General features: G+C 36.7%; 2 protein-coding genes across 2 annotated transcripts; one reads left to right on the forward strand and one right to left on the reverse strand.

The window, feature by feature from the left end:
• The first annotated feature begins 13348 nt into the window (after positions 1 to 13348).
• LOC147867012 (uncharacterized) lies at positions 13349 to 17279 on the forward strand. The gene is made up of 6 exons (XM_087339826.1): positions 13349 to 13546; positions 13643 to 13716; positions 13830 to 14100; positions 14183 to 15978; positions 16065 to 16188; positions 16298 to 17279. Exons 1-6 carry the CDS (start codon positions 13405 to 13407, stop codon positions 17014 to 17016), a joined length of 3126 nt encoding a protein of 1041 aa, XP_087195952.1. The 5' UTR covers positions 13349 to 13404; the 3' UTR covers positions 17017 to 17279.
• Positions 17280 to 17960: 681 nt separating this feature from the next.
• Positions 17961 to 19784, reverse strand: CRR42 (DUF3148 family protein). The gene is made up of 3 exons (XM_087339827.1): positions 19628 to 19784; positions 18357 to 18663; positions 17961 to 18241 (listed from the first exon to the last, which is right to left on the reverse strand). The coding sequence occupies exons 1-3, from the start codon at positions 19674 to 19676 to the stop codon at positions 18142 to 18144; spliced, it is 456 nt and encodes a 151-aa protein (XP_087195953.1). The 5' UTR covers positions 19677 to 19784; the 3' UTR covers positions 17961 to 18141.
• Between the last annotated feature and the right edge of the window lie 645 nt (positions 19785 to 20429).

A 20429-nucleotide genomic window follows, 5' to 3' on the forward strand; every position in this document is an offset into this window, starting at 1 on the left:
CGTCCAAAGAGATCTCCACAACATATTGTGGCAATTTTTGTAATTCCGTGGTTATATACATTTTCAGGTGTTACCAAGACACCACTCACCACCTTCGTATGGTCTTTGATGATTCAAGTCAATCTATTGACAAAGATATTTACCTTTTCTATTTCCACTAGCTTTTCGAAGCTAGACTATTCAACTTTATGCCAACATCATCATTAAGTATCTACCAAGCTTATACGGCCTTATTTGATTGTTGAATCAACATCCACATTGAATTGAGTGTGTCAGTTACGAATAAATAAAACAGACTCAACCTTTCCATCTATCAAGCATATAGTTTTTTGGATCATGTTCATGTATTATATTATCCAACATTTTGTAGGTACTAGGAATCCATCCTCGTGTATACCAAGTTGAATCTCCCCAATGTGTTGTTGACACCATCAAATTTCTCTTTCATGGTCAAGATGTTTGGGTGGTGATCACATGTTCATATAACCACCATCCTTACCATCATGGTTGATTCGTGAATGCCATTGTAATCGTTCCAAATCTCTCTTACATCTTGATTACCTCTTATGCTTTTGTCGTTATTAGTGTAATTATTCGTTCTAGTTCTACAACAAGGTTTAAACATTGTTCAAGTTTAGGGTTGCATTGAAATTCATGCATGGCTTATCAATTGTATACGGGGTCGTCACCGTCATCAATTCTCAAAAAGCTCCCCACATTTCGTTTTAAACAAGCTTCTTCTTCTTTTTTGTTCTCATGTATTGTTTTTGTGCATGTACATGCAATATCCTTGAGCCCTCCTTCTATTAGTGTTGCCTTAAATTGGGTCTATGCAATTGATCCACCTTACTCTAGATAGCCGTCGATGTTCTATGCATAGTGTACGAGTTTCAACTAACAAAGAGAACATCAAAAGAGAGATACGAAATAGGAGAGCTTCACCATTTTTTCATTCACTCTTCACACCTTCACAAGACATTATATCCGTGGTTATTTGCCGCCTCCTCCAAAATTGACTTTCTTTACAACACAACATTCACATTCCCTCTTGATTTACACTTTGACTTTTCACTAACTCCTTCACATGTCCCCTATTGAACTATGGAATGATTAGCACACCTTGGCTACAAAGTCATCATTGCGATCATTAATGTTGGTTCTAGTCCTACAATGAGTTCATCCCCTCATAATCCCTACTTAATGACTAACACCCCTCCTCCTACTGAATGTCCCAACATATTATTTTCACCTTCTTGTCACCTTTCCTGTACATTTGGCAAACGAGTTATGCTACGTATATTGTTATATTGTTTTGCTCTCATAGGTTACACAAACCTCTTTAACAGAGACATCAATACACTTATTCTACTTCACACATCATAGTAAACGATATTACCAAAATGCATGGTTAACCCACCTTCATTGCCAAACGATGTTACCAAAATGCATTAAGCCAACACTAATATCATATATGTGCATTACGATTGTGTGTCTCTTTATAACTATTATCGTTTAATCATTTCATGTAGTCATTCAATAGGTGCCACTTTAGAGTCTCCATTTTGTCATGCCAACATATGGTTCAACACATAATATATTGGGGCCATTGTTTTTGCAACAAAAAATAAACATCGAGCATAGAACATATTTTGTAATTCCTTTCAAATTATTATCATAACAAGCCATAGTATTGTGGTTAGTAAGATTGCTAATCTTCTCCCAATTCTTGTAAACACAATTACAAACGCTAACTGAAGTAATGGTGAATATTGGTATGTGTATATCTTTTTTACAAGGCAACTTATCAAATTAATTAATCAGAATGGGATTCCTTTTGAAAGTAATATCATAACAATCAATAGTATTGTGGTTAGTAAGATTCCTAATCTTCTCCTAATTCCTGTAAACACAATTGTAACTACAAAAGCTAACTAAAGTAATGGTGAATCTTGGTATGTTGTATATCTATTTTACAAGGCAACTTAGCAAATTAATTAATCAGAATGGATGCATTGAGCACCAGTTTTCAGATGATGGTGATGGTGATGGTGATGGTGATGGTGATGAGGTGATGGTTAGTTATATCATTACTTGGAGGTGCCTTTGAAGTCTCTTGTGGCCGACCTTCGGGCCCATTCTCTGAGCCGTGCGGCTATGGCGGGTGAGAAGGTGGGGCGAAGAAGCTGTATCGCGGAAGAGGAGGAAGAGAAGGAGGAGAGGCGGGAGAGAATGGATCTGCTGTAACTCATTCTCGATCGCTCCTCCTCGTCTTCTTCGGGGAAGAGGTACCGAAAGAAACCTGCAGAGTCCGTGGCCTGCGAAGAAGACATGGAGAGGGGCGAGAAGTAGAAGAAGATGAGGAAGACGAGAAGCTGCACCAGCAGGAAGGCCAGCGGGGATCGCCACTCCCAAGCGATTCGTTGGGATTCCTGCAACCACAACTGCACGCAGTCGATGCCGATGCTGCAACCAGATCCTTCCATAAACCCTCTGAAAGCCTGCAGAATTTGGTTTCTGATCAACGATCTATGAAAAGAAGGAGGAACCCTTCGATTGTTTTTTTGTTTTGATGAAGGAAACAAACCCTAAATTTTTTTGAAGGGAACCCTTAGAGATTTGTTTTGGATGAATGGAACCCTAAATTCTTTCAAGGAACCTTTGGAATTTGTTGAAGAAACCCTAAAGAAAAATTTGAAGGGACACTTAGATTGTTTGAGGAATGGAACCCTAAATTTTGTAAGAGACCCTTACAAATTGATGAATGAAACCCTAAAAATTTTGAAGGGACACTTAGATTTTTTGAGGAATGGAACCCTAAAATTTGGGATTGGATGAGGCGGCTGCTTCAAGGTAGAAGAAAAGAAAGGTTTTTTTTTTGGGGGGGGGGGGGGGGGCTAACTTCTTAAATGTTGAGACAGAAACCCATACCATCTCTCTATATATAGTGCTCCTTTGTTTTTCTTCTTCTACATTTGACTCTATCTTTTTGTTCTTCTTTTAAGGAGGACCCAAAAGCCGTGTCAGCCACAAAAAGAGAAACATGCCTTTTAGGTTGGCTGCTTGTTGTAACTTATTTGTTACTCATCTTTGTTTGACCGTGGGCCATTTTTCCAACGTGCCCATGGATAGCCCCCCTTCTTGAGACTCCGAGATCTACCCAACCTTTTTCTTTCTCCACTTTGCATACATTCATATCATATCATATCACATGCCCACTTGTTATTGCCCCGAGTCGTGAGCTGACCCATTCATAATGTCATAATGTCATCTCTCTCTCTCTCTCTCTCTCTCTCTCTCTCTCTCTCTCTCTCTCTATCTATCTATCTATCTATCTCTCTCTTTCTATTATTGACTATTGTTTGTGGGTTTCGATTGATTCGATGGATTGTATGATATCGCTGATTAGCCTTGTCATCGTGGGAGTTGCCTTAGTTAGAACAAATCTCGTTGACAATGCATCCTCTCTTTACTGCTCATTCGTTGGCCCGCACTATCTTATATATGACTCTCGTAGTCTTCTTTGTTAAAGTACATGGAATATTAATCACTCTTTTGTCGTGGCTCTGAACCAACTGTTCGTCGATAGCTACGTTGTCATGCATGTCCATGGTCAACAATATATATGGTTTATATGCGTCTATGTTTCTATTGAGTGCTACAGTCACCCTATGAGTGCTCGTGTAAACGTGTTAGGAGCACTTTTATGTGTTTTAGGCCAAAGTCATCAATAGGGTTTTAAGAATTCGATCTCAAGCGTGATGTTGCTCTCTTAGCATTTTTTAAGGTGTACCAATTGTTAGGGCTACACAGTTGAGCAAATAATGTTGCATGATCGCATGTTATCCTGATGCTTGATTCTAGGTCAAGGAGGGGAATTTCTTAATTTACATACAATGAGTTGGAATAGTTAACATGAACTCTTAATGTGATGTCGTTTGCAATTTATTTTAAAGATCCAAGTGTCATTGCATTAATTATGTTAGTGTTCTCACCATTAAATTAACACCTCGTAGGACAATATGTTTCTTTGAAAAGTAAAGTATCCACATGGACATGTAAATGAGTTGTTGGATGTTTTGCATGGGAGCCACCATCTACGAGTCTCAAAACATAAATCCACATACATGGAGCGACCCTTGTTTTTTGCAAACCAACGTAAATACTCTTCCGTGTAGTTTATTATTAGCAATAACGTAGAATGCCTCAATTAATTTGAAATATGTGTAAGTCATGTTTTTTTTTATCATTCTCGTAATATCTTACATTATCACTTAGTATAGCTATGAGTCAATAACACAATCACGTTTTTATATTTTTTGCACATCACATCTTATGCAATATATTGTGATGGAAAGTATTATATTTGAAAAATGTTGCGAAGTGGAGTGTTGAAATGTAGAAAAATTACTAGAAAAGAATTGAATTTATTGACATCGAGGGCAATGTTATCAAATCGAGGATTTTGGTCATATGTAAGGGCATAGGTCGTTTGCAAAGATGAGTTAGTGTCGTGAAAGGAATGTCTAAGTTATCTTTGATAAAGTCTTTCCTTTGCCATTGTCTATCAATATGTAATGCCAAAAAGAGTTTGTCTTACGTGGTTGGAACATTTCAAGGTGAATCATACTACCAATTTCTACGAAAAACAAAACAATGTCGTAGATGAATATTGATGGTCATCTTTTATCAGTGCCAATATTGTCATCATAATTCTTAGCAGTTATCACGTGTTCTACAAAAGAAGTGTCAAGGGTATTTGTGAAATCAACATCCGCCACTACATCTTTAGGACCAAACGCTAGGAATCGACATGCATGACAATTTCCAATGTAACCTTCAATCTTGATAGTCTAATTAGCACTATTTGCGACATACTTGTTCCAATATCATTCTTCAACTTTCATGAACTTGTTAGAAAACATGCATTTAATTAATAAATATAAATGAATTTGATTTAAAAATAGGAAGGCTGCATTGTAAAATTTTGATAAAAATATAAATTTAATGGCATGAATTATGTAACATTTCAAAGGCAGAATTACTATAATATGCGTATTTGTATTACAAACCCAATGTTTGCTTTCTTAGTCTTCATTAGTTTCAAAATCACTTATATATGTTCTCGAACCAACTAATGCATTGAATTGTTATAAAGTATTTTCTCTCTTGTCTACGTGCAAGCAAGTCCACCGAGTCATTTTTTCATATATTTCAAACATAAAATTCTCATGACTTTTGAATTAGGCATCTTCTTGTATAACATCAACGCACAATTTATTGACGTGGTATATCTTTTATGCTTTTTTAGGTCCATGAACCGTATTGCCAAGGAATGTCAATAAAAAACTTTCCATAATTGCACTAAGATGCTCCACAATATTGCTGGCACCGTAAAACACTCACAAATTCAACAGAACACATAATCCTCACAGTAGTGTCACCATTTATCCACAAGAGAGCCACATCATCGAGGATGCACATTGAATGGAACTTTTTGTAATGCGTGATTGATTAACATATTCTAGACATGCAACCCAAGGATAATTAAAATTGATCCATATACATATAAAAGTCATATGATAATAGAACAATTACGGAACTCAAAAAACACTATTTTTATTTCTAGGATTTCCGATTGACCATGATATACAAGATTCTTCAAATGTCCCCCTTTCGCAAATATCCATTTTGTGTCACATATAAAAAGATGTTTTGTCAAGCATTAAATGCTCCTTGGAAAATTCTCATGTAAAGGAAAATATATGATTACCATTATTAACACACACACACATACGTGCGTACATACACACATACATACACACGTACATATGTACATACATATCTATACACGCGCGTGTGTATCTAATATTCCATGCATGGAGATGAAGTCTTGTTTTAACTTGTCCAACAAAAGGTAACAAATATACAAAATTACTCACATACCAAAAATCCAATGTAAAGAGTCAATGGAATTAATGTTTACATCTTTGTTGTGGTACAATACAACTATTGTTTGTCATTGTAGCGAAGCTTTTGGTAGTTCTTGGGAAATAATGACGTGGGACCATGGTTTTATACAGTCATCTATCTATATTCCACATTTACGGATTATACACCTAATCAACAAGTTGCAAGATAAGATTCCCTAGTCAAAACGATGCATTTATGAATAATACTAGATTTACGTGTGTCTAGCTCAAATATTAGCTTTTATTGGAAGTCCAATAGAATAGGAGGATGCAATTCACCTACTTCTCAAACCATGGGAGTCAAGATTACTAGCCAAGTTGTAAGACAATATGCTCTAGGCAACATGTAGATAAAAGACACATCTGTGAATGGCATTAGCTTTACGAAATGTCTAACTCAAATATTAGTTTTTATTGGAAGTCCAATAGAAGATGAGGTGAGGATGCATTTTATGTACCTCTCGACAATGTTAACCTTGAACCATGTTATACATAGATCACTCACACTTCAACATCGTCCGAATCGAAAACTAGCCATAAACACCATTGAAATAACCTAATAAAATCAATGACATGTTACTCAAAATAACAAAAATGTCAAAGAAATATATGATGTCGGATTTTATGGGTAAGAAGATACATCATTCATCAAAGGATGCCAACTAGCTCAATGTTTCGATTTTGGATCACATTCAACTGAACATTACGACACTTCAATTTTTCTACAAATATGTGAAATAAAATGTTGTAAAGGACTGCCAAAAACCAATTTAATCTTTGGGCTAGTTACAATTCCAACTTTTAAGTCTGATTTTGAGTCAAGCTTCGGAAATAGCCAACTAGAGCCTTTAAGCTTACTGTGGATAGATATAATCATATCAGGTTTTGAATATTATTGGGAATGGGCCCCTTTTAGGAAATATTTTGACTTCAATCTTAAATAAAGTCAAAGGGGCTATAGGAGAATCCCATGAAAAAATATTCCAAATTATATCAGTATTCATTACTACCATACTACTACATGTGCTCATTAACATTAATGATAACCTCTTCATTCTTTGTTCAAAAAATTCAAACCCCTCGTATCTAGGACCTTACCTTCAAGATAATATATTTTAAAAACATCATTAGTTGACACATATTTTACCCTACTACAGTCTACCACTTACAATGGACATGTTAAGCTCATTAGAACATATGACAATGGATCTCAATGAAATTATTGGTTGTACATTAACTAGTTAAAGTCGTTGGCAAAAAGTATATTCATTTATTTTGTGATTTAAAGTAATCGAATAGTTTATACAATGAATAACCTAAATACAAAATAACCTCAACTTGGCTACATTCATTAGTTGTTAAAACATGAATTCAATGGTTTTGATCTATATTTGCTTGTAGAGAATATTCAAGTTGGGTTTTATAAGTGTTTTTCATTAATTGATTTAGAGTCTATATACGGGAGTTCTAGCGAAAAACAAGAACTAGCCTCACATACATACATAAGTTATAACTGGTGCTTCCATTTCTAATTCAATTTATGCACGATACAACATATATGTAGTTTGTCCATGTTAATTAGTTGTTAATAAATGAATTTAATGATTTTGATCTATATTTTTTTTTTCCAAAACAAATACTACAATAGTATTAAGAAACGCCATAAGAGATGTACATCTCGGTAATGAGCCCCTTTCTAAGTTCTAATTGTCAGCTTAAATAAATACTTCGTTGAAGAGTAGAACAACTCCACCTTATCAGAAACTTGCCTATAAAATTTCTTTGTCCCATATGGCATGAAAATCAAATCGTTTGAGCTCAGCTTATTGCATATTACCTTTTATATTATCCAAAAAACCTTTAAGATTATGCACAATCTTTGTCCAAATCCCATAATTTATCTAGGCAAGTCTTTCACTCACATTTCGGAATGCCTTCAAACATCGAGCCTTCCAAATATCCAAAATTGCTTGACATATTGTGGAGAAAGTTTATTCCGTCTCCATAAAACATTTGCAGCTGGTTCTTTCCATGATCTAGCACCTATTATTTTCCTACTAGTCTTCACAAAATACCGAAGAAAAGGCACACGCTTTATTTGAGCTTGAACCCACACTTTCCAATACGGTTCTCCATGATCCCAAGTTAATCAAGATATTGGTCTCATTTCCATAATCCAAATCCTCCAAAAAGAATTCACATATTGTGAATCCAGATCTAAGGCCCAAGTTGATCCATCATTTGTGATCACCGTCACTTTCTTATGCAAACAAAAGCTAAACAATTTAGTTTTCGTATGTGTGAAAGTTAATCTACCATCAACTTTTGTATGACTTGATTTAGAGTAAATATAAGTTATGGCGAAAAACAAGAGCCAAATATACATACGAGTAATTTCGATCAATATTGGCTAGTGGAGAAGATAGTTATCGACTTTTGGATGACTTGATTTAGAGTACATATGAGTAAGTTATGGCGAAAAACAAAAGCCAATATATACATATGAGTAATCTCAATCTATATTGCCTTATAGTGAAGATAGTTATTGACTTTTGTATGACTTGATTTGGAGTAAATATAAGCAAGCTATGGCAAAAAACAAAAGCCAAAATATACATAACAATTGCCTCAACAAGTTTGAGTAACAAGTTTGAGTAATTCGTCACAATCTTCCTCATTCTATGAGATTGAGAGAGTAGATTAAGTGAGATTGATAGTAAGAGTGATTGAAGTTCAGATTAAAATTGAGAGTGAAATCATGAATGAGGTGGACATAGATTGGGGTGAATTGATGGGTCAATTCATTAGCAAAGTTGTCCCGTCACATGTAATCTCACATTTTGTTTTCTATAATATATTTAACACATGTACATAGCAAATTAGCAATTGCGTTAATAACAACTTCTAGTAATTTGTCACAATCTTCCTTATCCTATGAGACTCTAGAATAAGATTGAGAGAGTCGATTAAGAATGAGAATGAGAGAAAGAGTGATTGAGATTTAGATTAAGATTGAGAGTGAAAGCATGAATGAGGTGGACATAGCTTGAGGTGAATCGATGGGTCAACCTTGTTAGCAAAAGTGTGTGTCATGTAATTTCACATTTTATTTGCTATAATATATCGAGCACATGTACAATTTAATAAGAGTGATGGATTATGATGTATATTTGAGTCTTGAGACTAAAAGTTTGGATTGGTGTTATGTGATTATCATCTATGATTTGCAACTTTTTTTTAATTTTTTGATTTGTGATTGTGATGATGGGACATGTCTTCAGGGTAAGTGTATGACAAATTTGGTACAGATAGCAATAAGTCGAATTATTTAAGCATGTTTAATGCATTACAATGAGGTTGATTTTGACAACACCCTCAACTTGGTCGCATTGATGAGTTCCTTTTTACTCTCTTTTTTTAACTCGAGATTAAATTTATTGTGCGTATTTCTTCTTGTGGAAATAATACAAGAATTATGAGACATCGTTATCACCATAGTACGTAATATACTCAAATGCATTGGCAAACTTTTTTTTTCATACGAATGCTTATGTTATCAAAATATTCTTATGCTTTTTTTTTACACTTTTTACCTTAAACAAAAAATTTACCTTATAATAAATAATGAATACAAAAGTATGGTATTTACCATACTTCGAGGGTGTTTACCATCCTCAAATGATTGAAACATTCTCGAATGTGAATGCCCTTATGGTGCGTATGGTTCATACTATGGTTATCACTCACATACTCACTTGACTTGTGGGTATTTTTCACATATGAATGCCCATGTGATATAACCATTTGGTTTTGTTCAAGATTATACATTATATGAATTGATTAACATATTTTTTCTAGAATAATATACCCACTGATGTTGGTTTTTGATTGAAAAACGATCTGCAATGGGTGGAGAACTTATTCATGTTTTTTTGTTCAAGGGAAAATGATTGAAGCTAATTGGAAGAGTATAGCTTGTACTTACCTAATACATAATGTAATAATGCATAGTTACATGTGTTTGTAAGCAATATTGTTTACATATGGGTGTTTTTTTATACATATAGGAAAGGATCGTATGTATTAAAAATGTATTTTGTTTGTTACTTTAATAACCAAGATTGTGAAATATCGTTGTGGTGTTCTCATAGACTAGCAAAGTCTTGTGTGTATAATGTTGTTTATATTGAAACGAAATTGATCAAAACGATACCAAATAAAGCTCGATACGATTCTATCAAATAACATTTGAGATTATATTGTAATTTTCGAATGATTGATTTATGAGATAGTATAATGGCTTCATATTGCCGTATGAAATGCAACTTGATTGATGATTGATTGTTGTTCAGTGTTTGTAAACATACATCCTAATTTCTAGCTTAAAATGAAGAATGGGGCATGCTTGTGAGACCTTATCAACATTTACATTAGACATATTGATCTTCGTAGATTTTAACAAAATTATTGTTGTTGCACAAATTTGGTTATTTGTGTGTTTCATAATTGATTTGGAATATCTATATATAATAGATAGCTAGAGATAAGTTATTTCAATCCATACAAAGTTCATAAGCAGATGTTAACACATAAGTTTGATGCTTTCAATCCACATTGCCCAAGACACTCTCACCCAAGTAATTGTATGCTATTGCTGAAACACCCTTGAGATGGTAGATGGCGACGAGTTACATAGTTAATGGAAACATATCGAAAATAAAAAGGTAAGAATTGTGGAAGTAATGCATAAAGAATACATATGACTAAGAGGTTTTTTTATGAATTTAATAGAGATTAAATTTCATTGTTCTCTAATTACAAGAACATAGATTCATGACCACCACATATAATATTTTCTTCAAATGTGTACAATCAAGTCCTCGACACTACGATGTCTTTAAATAGCTCCACCAATTTGCATCGAATTGTTTAATCACAATAATTCATTCCAATCCATCTTGAAACTACTTGAAGATGGATGCCCTTCTCTTTCATGGGTTCTTAATATGTCCCTCGTTTTGAATCGGTTTTCAAGTTGTTCATTAAATTTTAGTGATTACACCAATTGGTGCCCTTCTCTGTATCTATGTAGGAGTTGTGTACCGTTACCACACAAACATGATATTTTTGTTCCAATACAAGATGGATATGCAATCAACATATAGAGTATGATATGGATCACATCAAATATGCATCTCTAAGGTGTGGAAACCCTTTCAAGCAGTGTCCATAGTAAAACAAAAAATGCATTAAGCAACAAGAGATAAATAATCTTCCCATCTGTGTATTTTTTTATGTGTCACGAGCAATATTGAAACATCGTATGATTCTATCCCAAGCATACCCTCAATATATTTGACAATGTAGTTATCTATTAGGTACAATTGATTGCTTCATGTGTCTTAAGCATCCACAAAGGCAACTTCAGTACTAACAATAGTCATTTGATAGTCTGCGAACATCATCATTTGTCACTAATGCTAGTTCACGTGTCTCATGCATGGCATATTGCACCTTCATATTTGCATATTTTGAGATTTCTTCTTGCTTAATATGATTCTTTTATTTTATTATGTGTTTCTTGTTGTGCATTTTATGAAAAATATGTAAAATTGAGGTCAAGGCAAAACTTCAAAGCCAAGGGTTTGACATGTTCTACACAAGCCAAATAGTCCAACACATATTTGGGGAGACTCTATGGTTGTCATGAGACATTAAGACTCTTGCCCAACGATGTTGATGATATTGTATGGTTTATTGGCCTAAACGTCATGTAGCTTCTCTTTTGGTTCAAATAGAGAGGTAAAGTAGCCTATTTGCTTGAGTGGGGCATGCCTCGACTCTAGGATATCCTAGATTTCACCCTAAAATGAAGGGGAAAGAAGACATTCATGCCCATTGAAACAAGCTTTGGACAATTTTGGACTTGATAGGGATTCATTAACTCAGCAATTTGGGAGTTATCTTTTACTTTTAAAAGGGACATTTCATCTTGAAGCATCGAAGGATGCATGCATCAATGTAGAAAGGACTCGGGTGGTTGTAGGGGATATTAGGTAATTGCATGGGGTGTTTGTGATGGCTCATGACATTCAACTTCTTTTGTATTATACATATAGATGAGTGTATTGTATTCTATGTGCGTGACAAAGTTCACATGAAGTTCATGGCTCATGTTATATGTGCTTTAGTCAATTTAATAATTGATAATGATACCATTTTAGGACAGATTTGAAATGAGTAATAGAGTTTACAAGAAGAATACACATTTAGTAATATAGAGAGTCAAGTTGTGGTTACAAAACTATTGATGTTGTACATTCCTCGAGTAGTGGGACTTGTAAAAGGGTAGTTGCTGTAGTTAAAAATTTGTACTGTTGAGTCAGGGGTGATTTGAAAGTCCAATAACGGAGCTTCTACACATTTTCAACTATAAAAACATCATGTGATACAAGAAATTGTAGTCGAGATGCTAAACGCATGAGTGCATGCTTACATTGAGAAATGCAATAGATCAACATCCCTCAACAAACAATTGAGATCTAGAACGCCCGAGGTCACTGCTAAAACATGGTCAAACAAAAAGTGGTGTGTCGTGAAAAACCATTTCGACCATGTTTGGAAATTGGGACTAGCATGCGCAAGCAACACAACAAAGTAGAATCAATGTTCAAGCGAGCAAGAGGCAGCATGGAGTGGTGAGTGCAGGGACGTCGGAACTAAGGCCAAGAATGGTTGGTGTTTAAGCTAGGAAAACGAGATGTTCCAATGACATATGGAAGGGCGATTATATGAGGAGAAGAAGAAGGAAGAAGAAGAAGAGGGTATGAAGGAGTGATTATCTATGGTGTGAAGAGGATGGTAAGTTATCAATAGGATTTAACTACATATGTGTGTGTGTGTGTATGTATGTATAAAGAGTGTAATGAAAGCAGGCAAAAAACAAAACCAGTTATAATGGTTGGTCCCCGGGTCCCCCTTCTCCAACAATATCTATATTTAATACATGCCCTATATTTAGGCCTATTTATACATATGTCCCCCTCCCTCCTCTTTTAGTTCAAACGAAAAAAAGACTTGTTTTTTTTGAAAAGGAAAGAAACCTCAAACGGCTACAAAAAGCAAACCCCACCCTCTCCCCAGGCCAGCCTTTCGTTGGCCTTTGACCCTGGTTCGCCACGTGGCGCTCCTCGGGCACACGTCGGCAGGGGGCAGCGGCTCGGTCTGCCACGTCGGCAAGGCGGGCGCCACGTAGGCTCGGAAGGGGCGGGCGGGGCTACAAAACGTACGAGAAAAGTGGGGGGGAGGCTCTCCACGTTCAAAAAACCCATCTTCTCTCTCTCTCTCTCTCTCTCTCCTCCCCTGTTCCTGCTCGAGCCTTTCTCTCTCTCTCTCTCTCTGAGTTCTTCTCCTGTCTCTGTCTGTTCTTTCCGCCATGGCTGCTGATCCTTCCCCCTCTGAGAAGCCTCCCGCTTCCTCTTCTTCTTCTTCTTCTTCGAAAATAAGCGCTTGCTTCTTTCACCTCCTCGATTGGAACAGAAAACTCAACGCCAAACGCCACAAGCTCCTTCCTGCAGGTGAATCACTAATCCATCCCTTCCTTCCTTCTTTCACTCTTCTGCCATCTCTTCTGTTTCCCTTAATCTTCTCCTTCTTCTTTGTTCTTTCTGCAGATCGCCCATCTAACACGCAATCCCCCAAAAAGGCTCACAAAGATGAGAAGCTCCCTATGGCTAAACTACTCCTTGTAAGTGTTCTTTCGATTCCCACTCTTGCGTCGCTTCCTTCTCTTTATCATCAGTATTCCTTTTTTTTTCTGAATTCCTTCATTTTTGGTTTGGGTTCTTTGATTTCTTGCAGATTGCAGATGAGAACAGAGGTGGGTTTCCTAAATCTGGTGAGCTCTTCAACAAAGAGAGAACTCCCGAGAAGAACAAGAAGCAGCAGCAGCAGCAGAAAAAGAAGAGTGGGAAGAGGAGCCCGAGTGTGGTTGCTAAGCTCATGGGCTTGGAGACTATGCCATCACCCGAGCCGCCCCGCAAAGAGAAGAAAAAGACTGCGGATTTTCGAACTGATGATGAAAACACAAACCCTAATGATCACCCATTCGGAACAGTACCATACAATTCAGGTAAAGAATGAACACACAGTCTGTCTTGTATTCATTGTTGTGCAAAGAAAGGTTGGATCTTATAACCACTTTCCTAATGCAGAAAACGGGAGACTAAACATGAACCAGTCTGCAGCGATCGCGTGCCAGAAATCCTCCTCCGAAGAACCCAAGCTCATGTTCTTCTACAAGATTCCTTCTCTCTCGCCTCGAAAAATGGACGGCTCCTTGAGGTCTATTCTATCACCATCCAAAGCCCACAACAAGCTCATATCGCCAATCAAAAGCCCTTTAGGAACGAAACGATTGTTCGAAGCCGCAGCCAAAATGCTTGAACCAAACATGCAGCCCAGCACCCGCTTGAGAAGAAACACCAACATCGGTTCACGTGTTGTGAGATCGATGTTAAGCAATGTGAATCAAGAAGAGGAGAAATCTAGTGCTATTGTTAAATCAGTCCGAAATCCTCCTAAAAAACCCCCTTTGAATTCATCAAGGCAGCAACAAGCAATTACATCTCGATTGTATCTTGATCAAAGCAAGGCGCAAACTCAAACTCGACCGAAACCAGACAAGAGCAAGGTTGTAAATGTATCTAACCCTAATTCCTCTGCATCAAGGCCCCAAGCTGGAGGTAGCAATGTTAGGCTCAGGGCGGCGACGATCTCATCGAATTCTAGCCAAGAGGTGATAGTATCAAGATCAAAAAGTGACAATTTCAAAGATGAGGCCACACCATTTTCTTCTTCTTCTTCTTCTTCGGTTTCAAGCCAACACATCTTTCGCAGTAGGAGCGCGAAGGATGATGCCAACCATGCTAAGGTTTCTCGTAATGATGCGAGACCTAGCAAAGACGATAAGGCGAAGCTTGATACTAGAAAACAGCCAAGATTGAACCAACCATCTGCTGGTGTAAAAAAGAGAGGCTTGATATCATCCAAACAGGAAGTTGTAGATTCTATTAGTGTTCGTAATAAAGGTGGGTCAGAGGACAAAGATATCACAACAAGCACCATCTCATCGAATGATGCAAATGAGTCTTTGAAAAGGTTATCAACCGATTCAGTAGTTACAACCACAAAAGTTAGTAGTGATACTTCCAGCAATGGTGGCATTCTACACTATAGCCGGATTTTCGGCTCACGAAAAACATCCTCAGGGACAACGGAATGCAGCAAAAAGAAGGGTGATTCTTCATTGATGAAATCCTTGCTAAGGAAGAGGGCTGGCCCTTCTTCAGACAGAGTGTCAAAGGGCGAAATGGGGAAAGTCAGTTTGAAATCCTCAAAAGTTATCATCGATAAAAATGAAGATGATGTAGCACTATCTTATGAGGAGGATTCTTCATTCGCTTCAGGAGAATGCATCACCACTGACAAGTCCTCTGATGAAATGGAAGGCTCATCAACAGAAACTTCCTCTACTGTATATTCTTCCCTTGAGCCTGTTAGTGTAAGTATGGATGTCACTGCCAAAAATAGTAAATCCACGTCTAGCTCTTTGAATTACAAAGCTTCAGAAAGCAATTCAGTTGCTGATGGCGATTCAAATGTTGCAAGTAAAAAAAACCAGTTCCATTCTATTGTTAGTGAAAATTCAGTGAATAGTAGTTGCCTCTCTTCTGTCGGAGAGTGTGCTGATACTGCTTCATCCATTGCGGAGCCAGAAAAGAAGAAAGATGTCTCATACTCTGGCAAGACCACTGCTGCTATCCTACAAGAACTCCTGATGGCTTTGAATTCTTCCAAACCACAGATTGCATTGGAATGTAAGGTGCTCAACGAATCGAGAAATAATAACACATTGTCTTCCTCCTATGACACCATGTTTTCACACCATGAATCTGCTGGGTCTTTTAGTGCTGTCCAAGATATTGATGATTCTGCATGTTCGGATGAGGTGAGGGTTTGTGATAAAGGGGATGTCTTACTTATACTCTCAAATCTTCAAATTCATGCGCTGAAAATGTAAGAATGTTTTTGCAGATTCAAAGGCCAAGAAAAAGACTCTCAGCCATCACGGATGACTGGAGGCATCCAAGTCCTGTATCCACACTTGAACACCCCTTTGAAGATGACTCTTTTTCAGATAGTTGTGATAGCACACAAGGTAAGTTTACTTAGTTGAAATCTCATTTTCTGGAATCACTCTGTCAAAACATCCTTTCCTGCAATCTCTCAATGCTCAATCTGATGAAATGCTTGACTGCTCTTTGCAGAAAGAAACTCTCATAGGACTATACTTGGCTATCAACCGGATGTTGTATCACGAAGACATAACCTAGATGTCTCCTCAATGAGTTTGGATTTGAAGAAGCCATACAGAGAAGCATTCGAATGTGAGGAGCAGTACGTGAAAGAGATAATGGAAGCCACAAATCTATCTCATGTCGATATTTATGCCGCTATGTTACAACCTCCGACTTCACTTATTGACCCCACTGTCTTCAAGAATTTGGAGGAACAATTTTATCAACAATGGGAATGGGGTGTGAAGCCAGAAGAGTCCCTAGACTCTGATTCGACTTTACTGAGTGATTATGAGCAATGTGGAGCTAATCATAGGAAGCTTATATTTGACTGTGTTAACGAGGCTTTTAGATTGGATTTGGGCATCGACGAGAAACAATCCTGCCAGTGTTTCCCAAGGATTCCTGATTTATCTTTGCCATATCGCTCACGAAGTGTGAGTAAACAGATAAATGCGTGGAAAGACATGGCTTGCAACATGAATGTGGATGATATAGTGGAGAAAGAGATGAATACAGGCAGTGGAAAGTGGGTTGATTTTGGCTATGAAGTCTCTGAGCTTGCAGTGGAGACGGAGACCAGCATAGTTGACCGACTTATCAATGAGCTAGTTGTTGATTTGTCGAGAGGATCATCTATCAGCAGAGGTTCAAGGCAATGCATTCGTGATAACAAAAGAATGCTATGACGTTACAATCACAAACATATGGAAACACCAGAGAATTATCGTATACTTAAAAAGCATCATCATGCAAAAAACAGTGCATGTGTATCATAAATTATGTGATACAACAGATGGGATGGGTATAGCACCTTGCTTGCCTTCTTTGTAGAGGGGAACTTCTGTATCCTTGAGGGTTCCATCTCTAGTTATGAGCTGATTGTAGCCCTTTTTGTTTCAAAGAGGCCAATTGAACTAAAAAATCAATGCACTCTCAATTCAGTGTGTTTGATGTTGTCTTAATTAAACTTGATAGGCTATCTCTTCTTGCTTGTGAAATGAATTGGAATGTGGATTGATTAATACCATGCAGGATTATTATTTTACTGTTTTGTGTAAAAGGTTCATGTGATACGATCTATGTGCTTTATTCAAATGAATTGTTGTAAATAAGCGCTAGGCACCAACGTCAGTGTTTGTATTTAGTAATGAATTATCGTGCATGATAGTTTTTATGTGTAGTCTGAGGCGACCAGTCAAAGATTCAAAATAAGTTAATGGCAAACTTTTTCTGCTTTCACCCTCAATAAATAAATACTGTGATTGATTTTGTGCATGTGATGGCTATCTACTCTGTGAAAAGTCCATATGACCCACTCATATTCTTTTGCAGATTATCCACGTTGATGTGACTGTCTGAGTGCCCACTGCCTTAAGTTTTTAATCATTCATTAACCATGATAACCAATGTCACTTTACACTTTTCAATAAACATGATCTGTCTGAACATCTGTTACATGCACGCTGATTCAAATTACCAAAATATCACTAAATCTTTAAGCTAGGAATTTGTTTTGTATTCGTCAAAGATTTGAAATACAATTCAGTGTTTTATATTTGAAGTGAAAATAATTAAACTGATTGATACAGAAAACAATCACAAATTCTTTTCTGCATCACATTTACATGTGTTTAGCTAATTATCTCGTATGTCTAAACATAAATTAATCATACAATAAACCATGGGGTATGGTCACGAGTTCATCATAGCTCCGTCAGACATGGATATAGAAAAGATTGAGAGACTGCTGGCAAGAAATCCAATCAAATATGAGCCTCCTTCAGACTGCTTGTTATGCAAAATTTTATTATTTATTTCAACTCTAAAGGCTTGAAGTACTTTCTATCAATAAGAAATGCACCGGATGCCAATCGAATAGCCCAAACATCTTTCGGTTTTCTGCCTATTATCCTGGGGTACATAAACCAAAGTTCAATAGGATCAAAATCCAGGGAAAATATATAAAACAATGATCCCCTTTTAATAATCAAATAATTACAGGTGCAAAGGAAAGAAAGACCAGCACCTTCCAGCATCTCCAGGCATGACACTACCGCCATTTGGCCGCATCATAGGCATTGGTTCAGCTGTCTTGAGATATGGTGGCGGCTCAATTATCACAATTGGACTCCCTGCTTTGAGATCATTGTAGGATGCATCATCTGTACCATTATCATCATTTGCCATAATATTCATGCAATTGATTTGGAAATGTTTGCGAATCACATTTCCAGTTTGCCCAACCTTAAGAGATGGTGAATGAGGTATGAAGTCAGCATTGTTGTTGCTACTGATCCTAGGTACTCCACATTTCGGCAAAACAATTGGTACGGCTGCCAATAGTAGAAGAGGAGAAAAATCAATTTCCAATAGCCTAGCCACTGACATGTACATAGTACTTATCTTGGAAGATTGTAGACCATTTTTCTAGTTGTGTTTAGGATATCCTTGAATCATGATTATTCCCTTCCAAACAATTTGGTACATTATGTTGCTATTTGAAAAGAAATGAAAAAAGCTAAAAATATATAGATTTTATTTCCTTTTCATTTTCTGTTTGTTGGGGAGGGTGGGGAGAAAGCCTTTCCTTGAATAAAATGCTGAAAATTCAAGTAGGTGGATGGACTACATGGTTCCATGGGAACTGGTTATTCTCAAAACATCTACCTATCAACATCAAATCTTGAGATCCTTTTTTTTGTACACCATGCATCATATCTGCATCATGTTTCAATATGACAGATCCATAGCATGTCTTAATACATCATATCCAAATCACGGCTCAATAGGTAAGTTCAATACCATGTCTTAATACATGTTGTTCACATGATATCCACATCTATGCCACAATGATCACGATTCACATCATATCCATATCTACTTCTCAATACATCATATCCATGTCTTATCTACATCATGTCTCAATAATGTATTGCATCCACATCGTGTCCCAAAACATGTTATCCACATCTATGACTCAATATTACACCATATCCACATCTGTGTCACAATACTCCGTATTTCTCTGTACGATGAGTTCATCTCAAAGAAATTTGCATCTGAAATTCATCATCATTTTTTTTTGTGTGTGGAAAACTCACCAAAACATAAACAAAATAACATATTCTTGCATGCTAAAAAAAAACAAGAAAACAAAAATTCACCAATTATACAAAATAAATGGCAGAAGATTAAACTTAGACCTCTGTCTGTCTGTCTGTCTGTATGTTTCTGCGTGTCTATGTGTCTATATGTGTGTTCCTCTCTCTCTGTCTCTCTCTCTCTATCGATATATACCTGTTATAGATACTTGAGCTCGACAGTGTTGTACAGTGACGAACGCCATAACGTATTTCGAAGGCTTCACTATCCACCATGGCTATCCATACAAGGAAGAAGACACCTTTGTTTATTGATGTGTTCCTTCATTATCCATAACACAGTTTTTATTTATTTATCTAGGGAGCAGTTTTTTACTTTCTCTAAAAACCTTTTGATTTAAATCCAATACATAAATTGATGGCCGGGATGTCGAGATTTACTTGCACACATATATTTCCGCACTGTGGGATTCAATACATCGGGCTTGCAAAACCCACACTCCAATGGGCATTCTCATAGGCCAGCTTGAGTTTTTGAGTTGTCAAGGTATTAGGGGTTAATTCCTGTTTTTGGTGTATGCATAATGCCTTCTGTTTTTGAGACACAAATTGGGGTGTAAAGACATTCTTATTTTTGGAAACCTCACGGATGAAATGTCTTTGAAGGAGATCCAAATGTGTTATTTGGTAAGGCATCATCATTGTCTTTTGTGTTGGTGTTGGTGTCACATGGCTTCTTACAAAGTCTTGCAAGATCTCTATTGAGTTATGTGTATTTTCCTCTTTGTGCAAAGAAGGAAAGCTTTACATCTCAATGTCATGAAGACAAAACCCTTATTTAGGTCAAAGCAGAGACCCCACGTTGGGTATCAACGTGGCCATTGATGAACATGGGGTTTATTTAGAAAGCAAAATGTTCCAAAGCATCAATATGCAAACGGTTGCTTCAATGGCCAAATTAGAGATATTTAATGTTAAAATTGTAAATGATTTGGGGG

Source organism: Azolla caroliniana, unplaced genomic scaffold, assembly GCF_043228905.1.
Source record: "Azolla caroliniana isolate FFs.n. ecotype wild unplaced genomic scaffold, voAzoCaro1.0.p SCAF_2, whole genome shotgun sequence".
NCBI lineage: Eukaryota > Viridiplantae > Streptophyta > Polypodiopsida > Salviniales > Salviniaceae > Azolla > Azolla caroliniana.

What these genes read in the sequence shown, in the direction of transcription:
- LOC147867012 (XM_087339826.1), top strand. Translation starts at nt 13,405, where the DNA reads ATGGCTGCTGATCCTTCCCCCTCTGAGAAGCCTCCCGCTTCCTCTTCT. An exon ending in CCACAAGCTCCTTCCTGCAG is followed by an intron (nt 13,547 to 13,642) that starts GTGAATCACTAA and finishes TTCTTTCTGCAG; the next exon opens with ATCGCCCATCTAACACGCAA. An exon ending in ATTCTGCATGTTCGGATGAG is followed by an intron (nt 15,979 to 16,064) that starts GTGAGGGTTTGT and finishes ATGTTTTTGCAG; the next exon opens with ATTCAAAGGCCAAGAAAAAG.
- CRR42 (XM_087339827.1), bottom strand. Translation starts at nt 19,676, where the DNA reads ATGGCGTTCGTCACTGTACAACACTGTCGAGCTCAAGTATCTATAACA. An exon ending in AGCTCAAGTATCTATAACAG is followed by an intron (nt 18,664 to 19,627) that starts GTATATATCGAT and finishes TACTATTGGCAG; the next exon opens with CCGTACCAATTGTTTTGCCG. An exon ending in ATGCCTGGAGATGCTGGAAG is followed by an intron (nt 18,242 to 18,356) that starts GTGCTGGTCTTT and finishes TATGTACCCCAG; the next exon opens with GATAATAGGCAGAAAACCGA.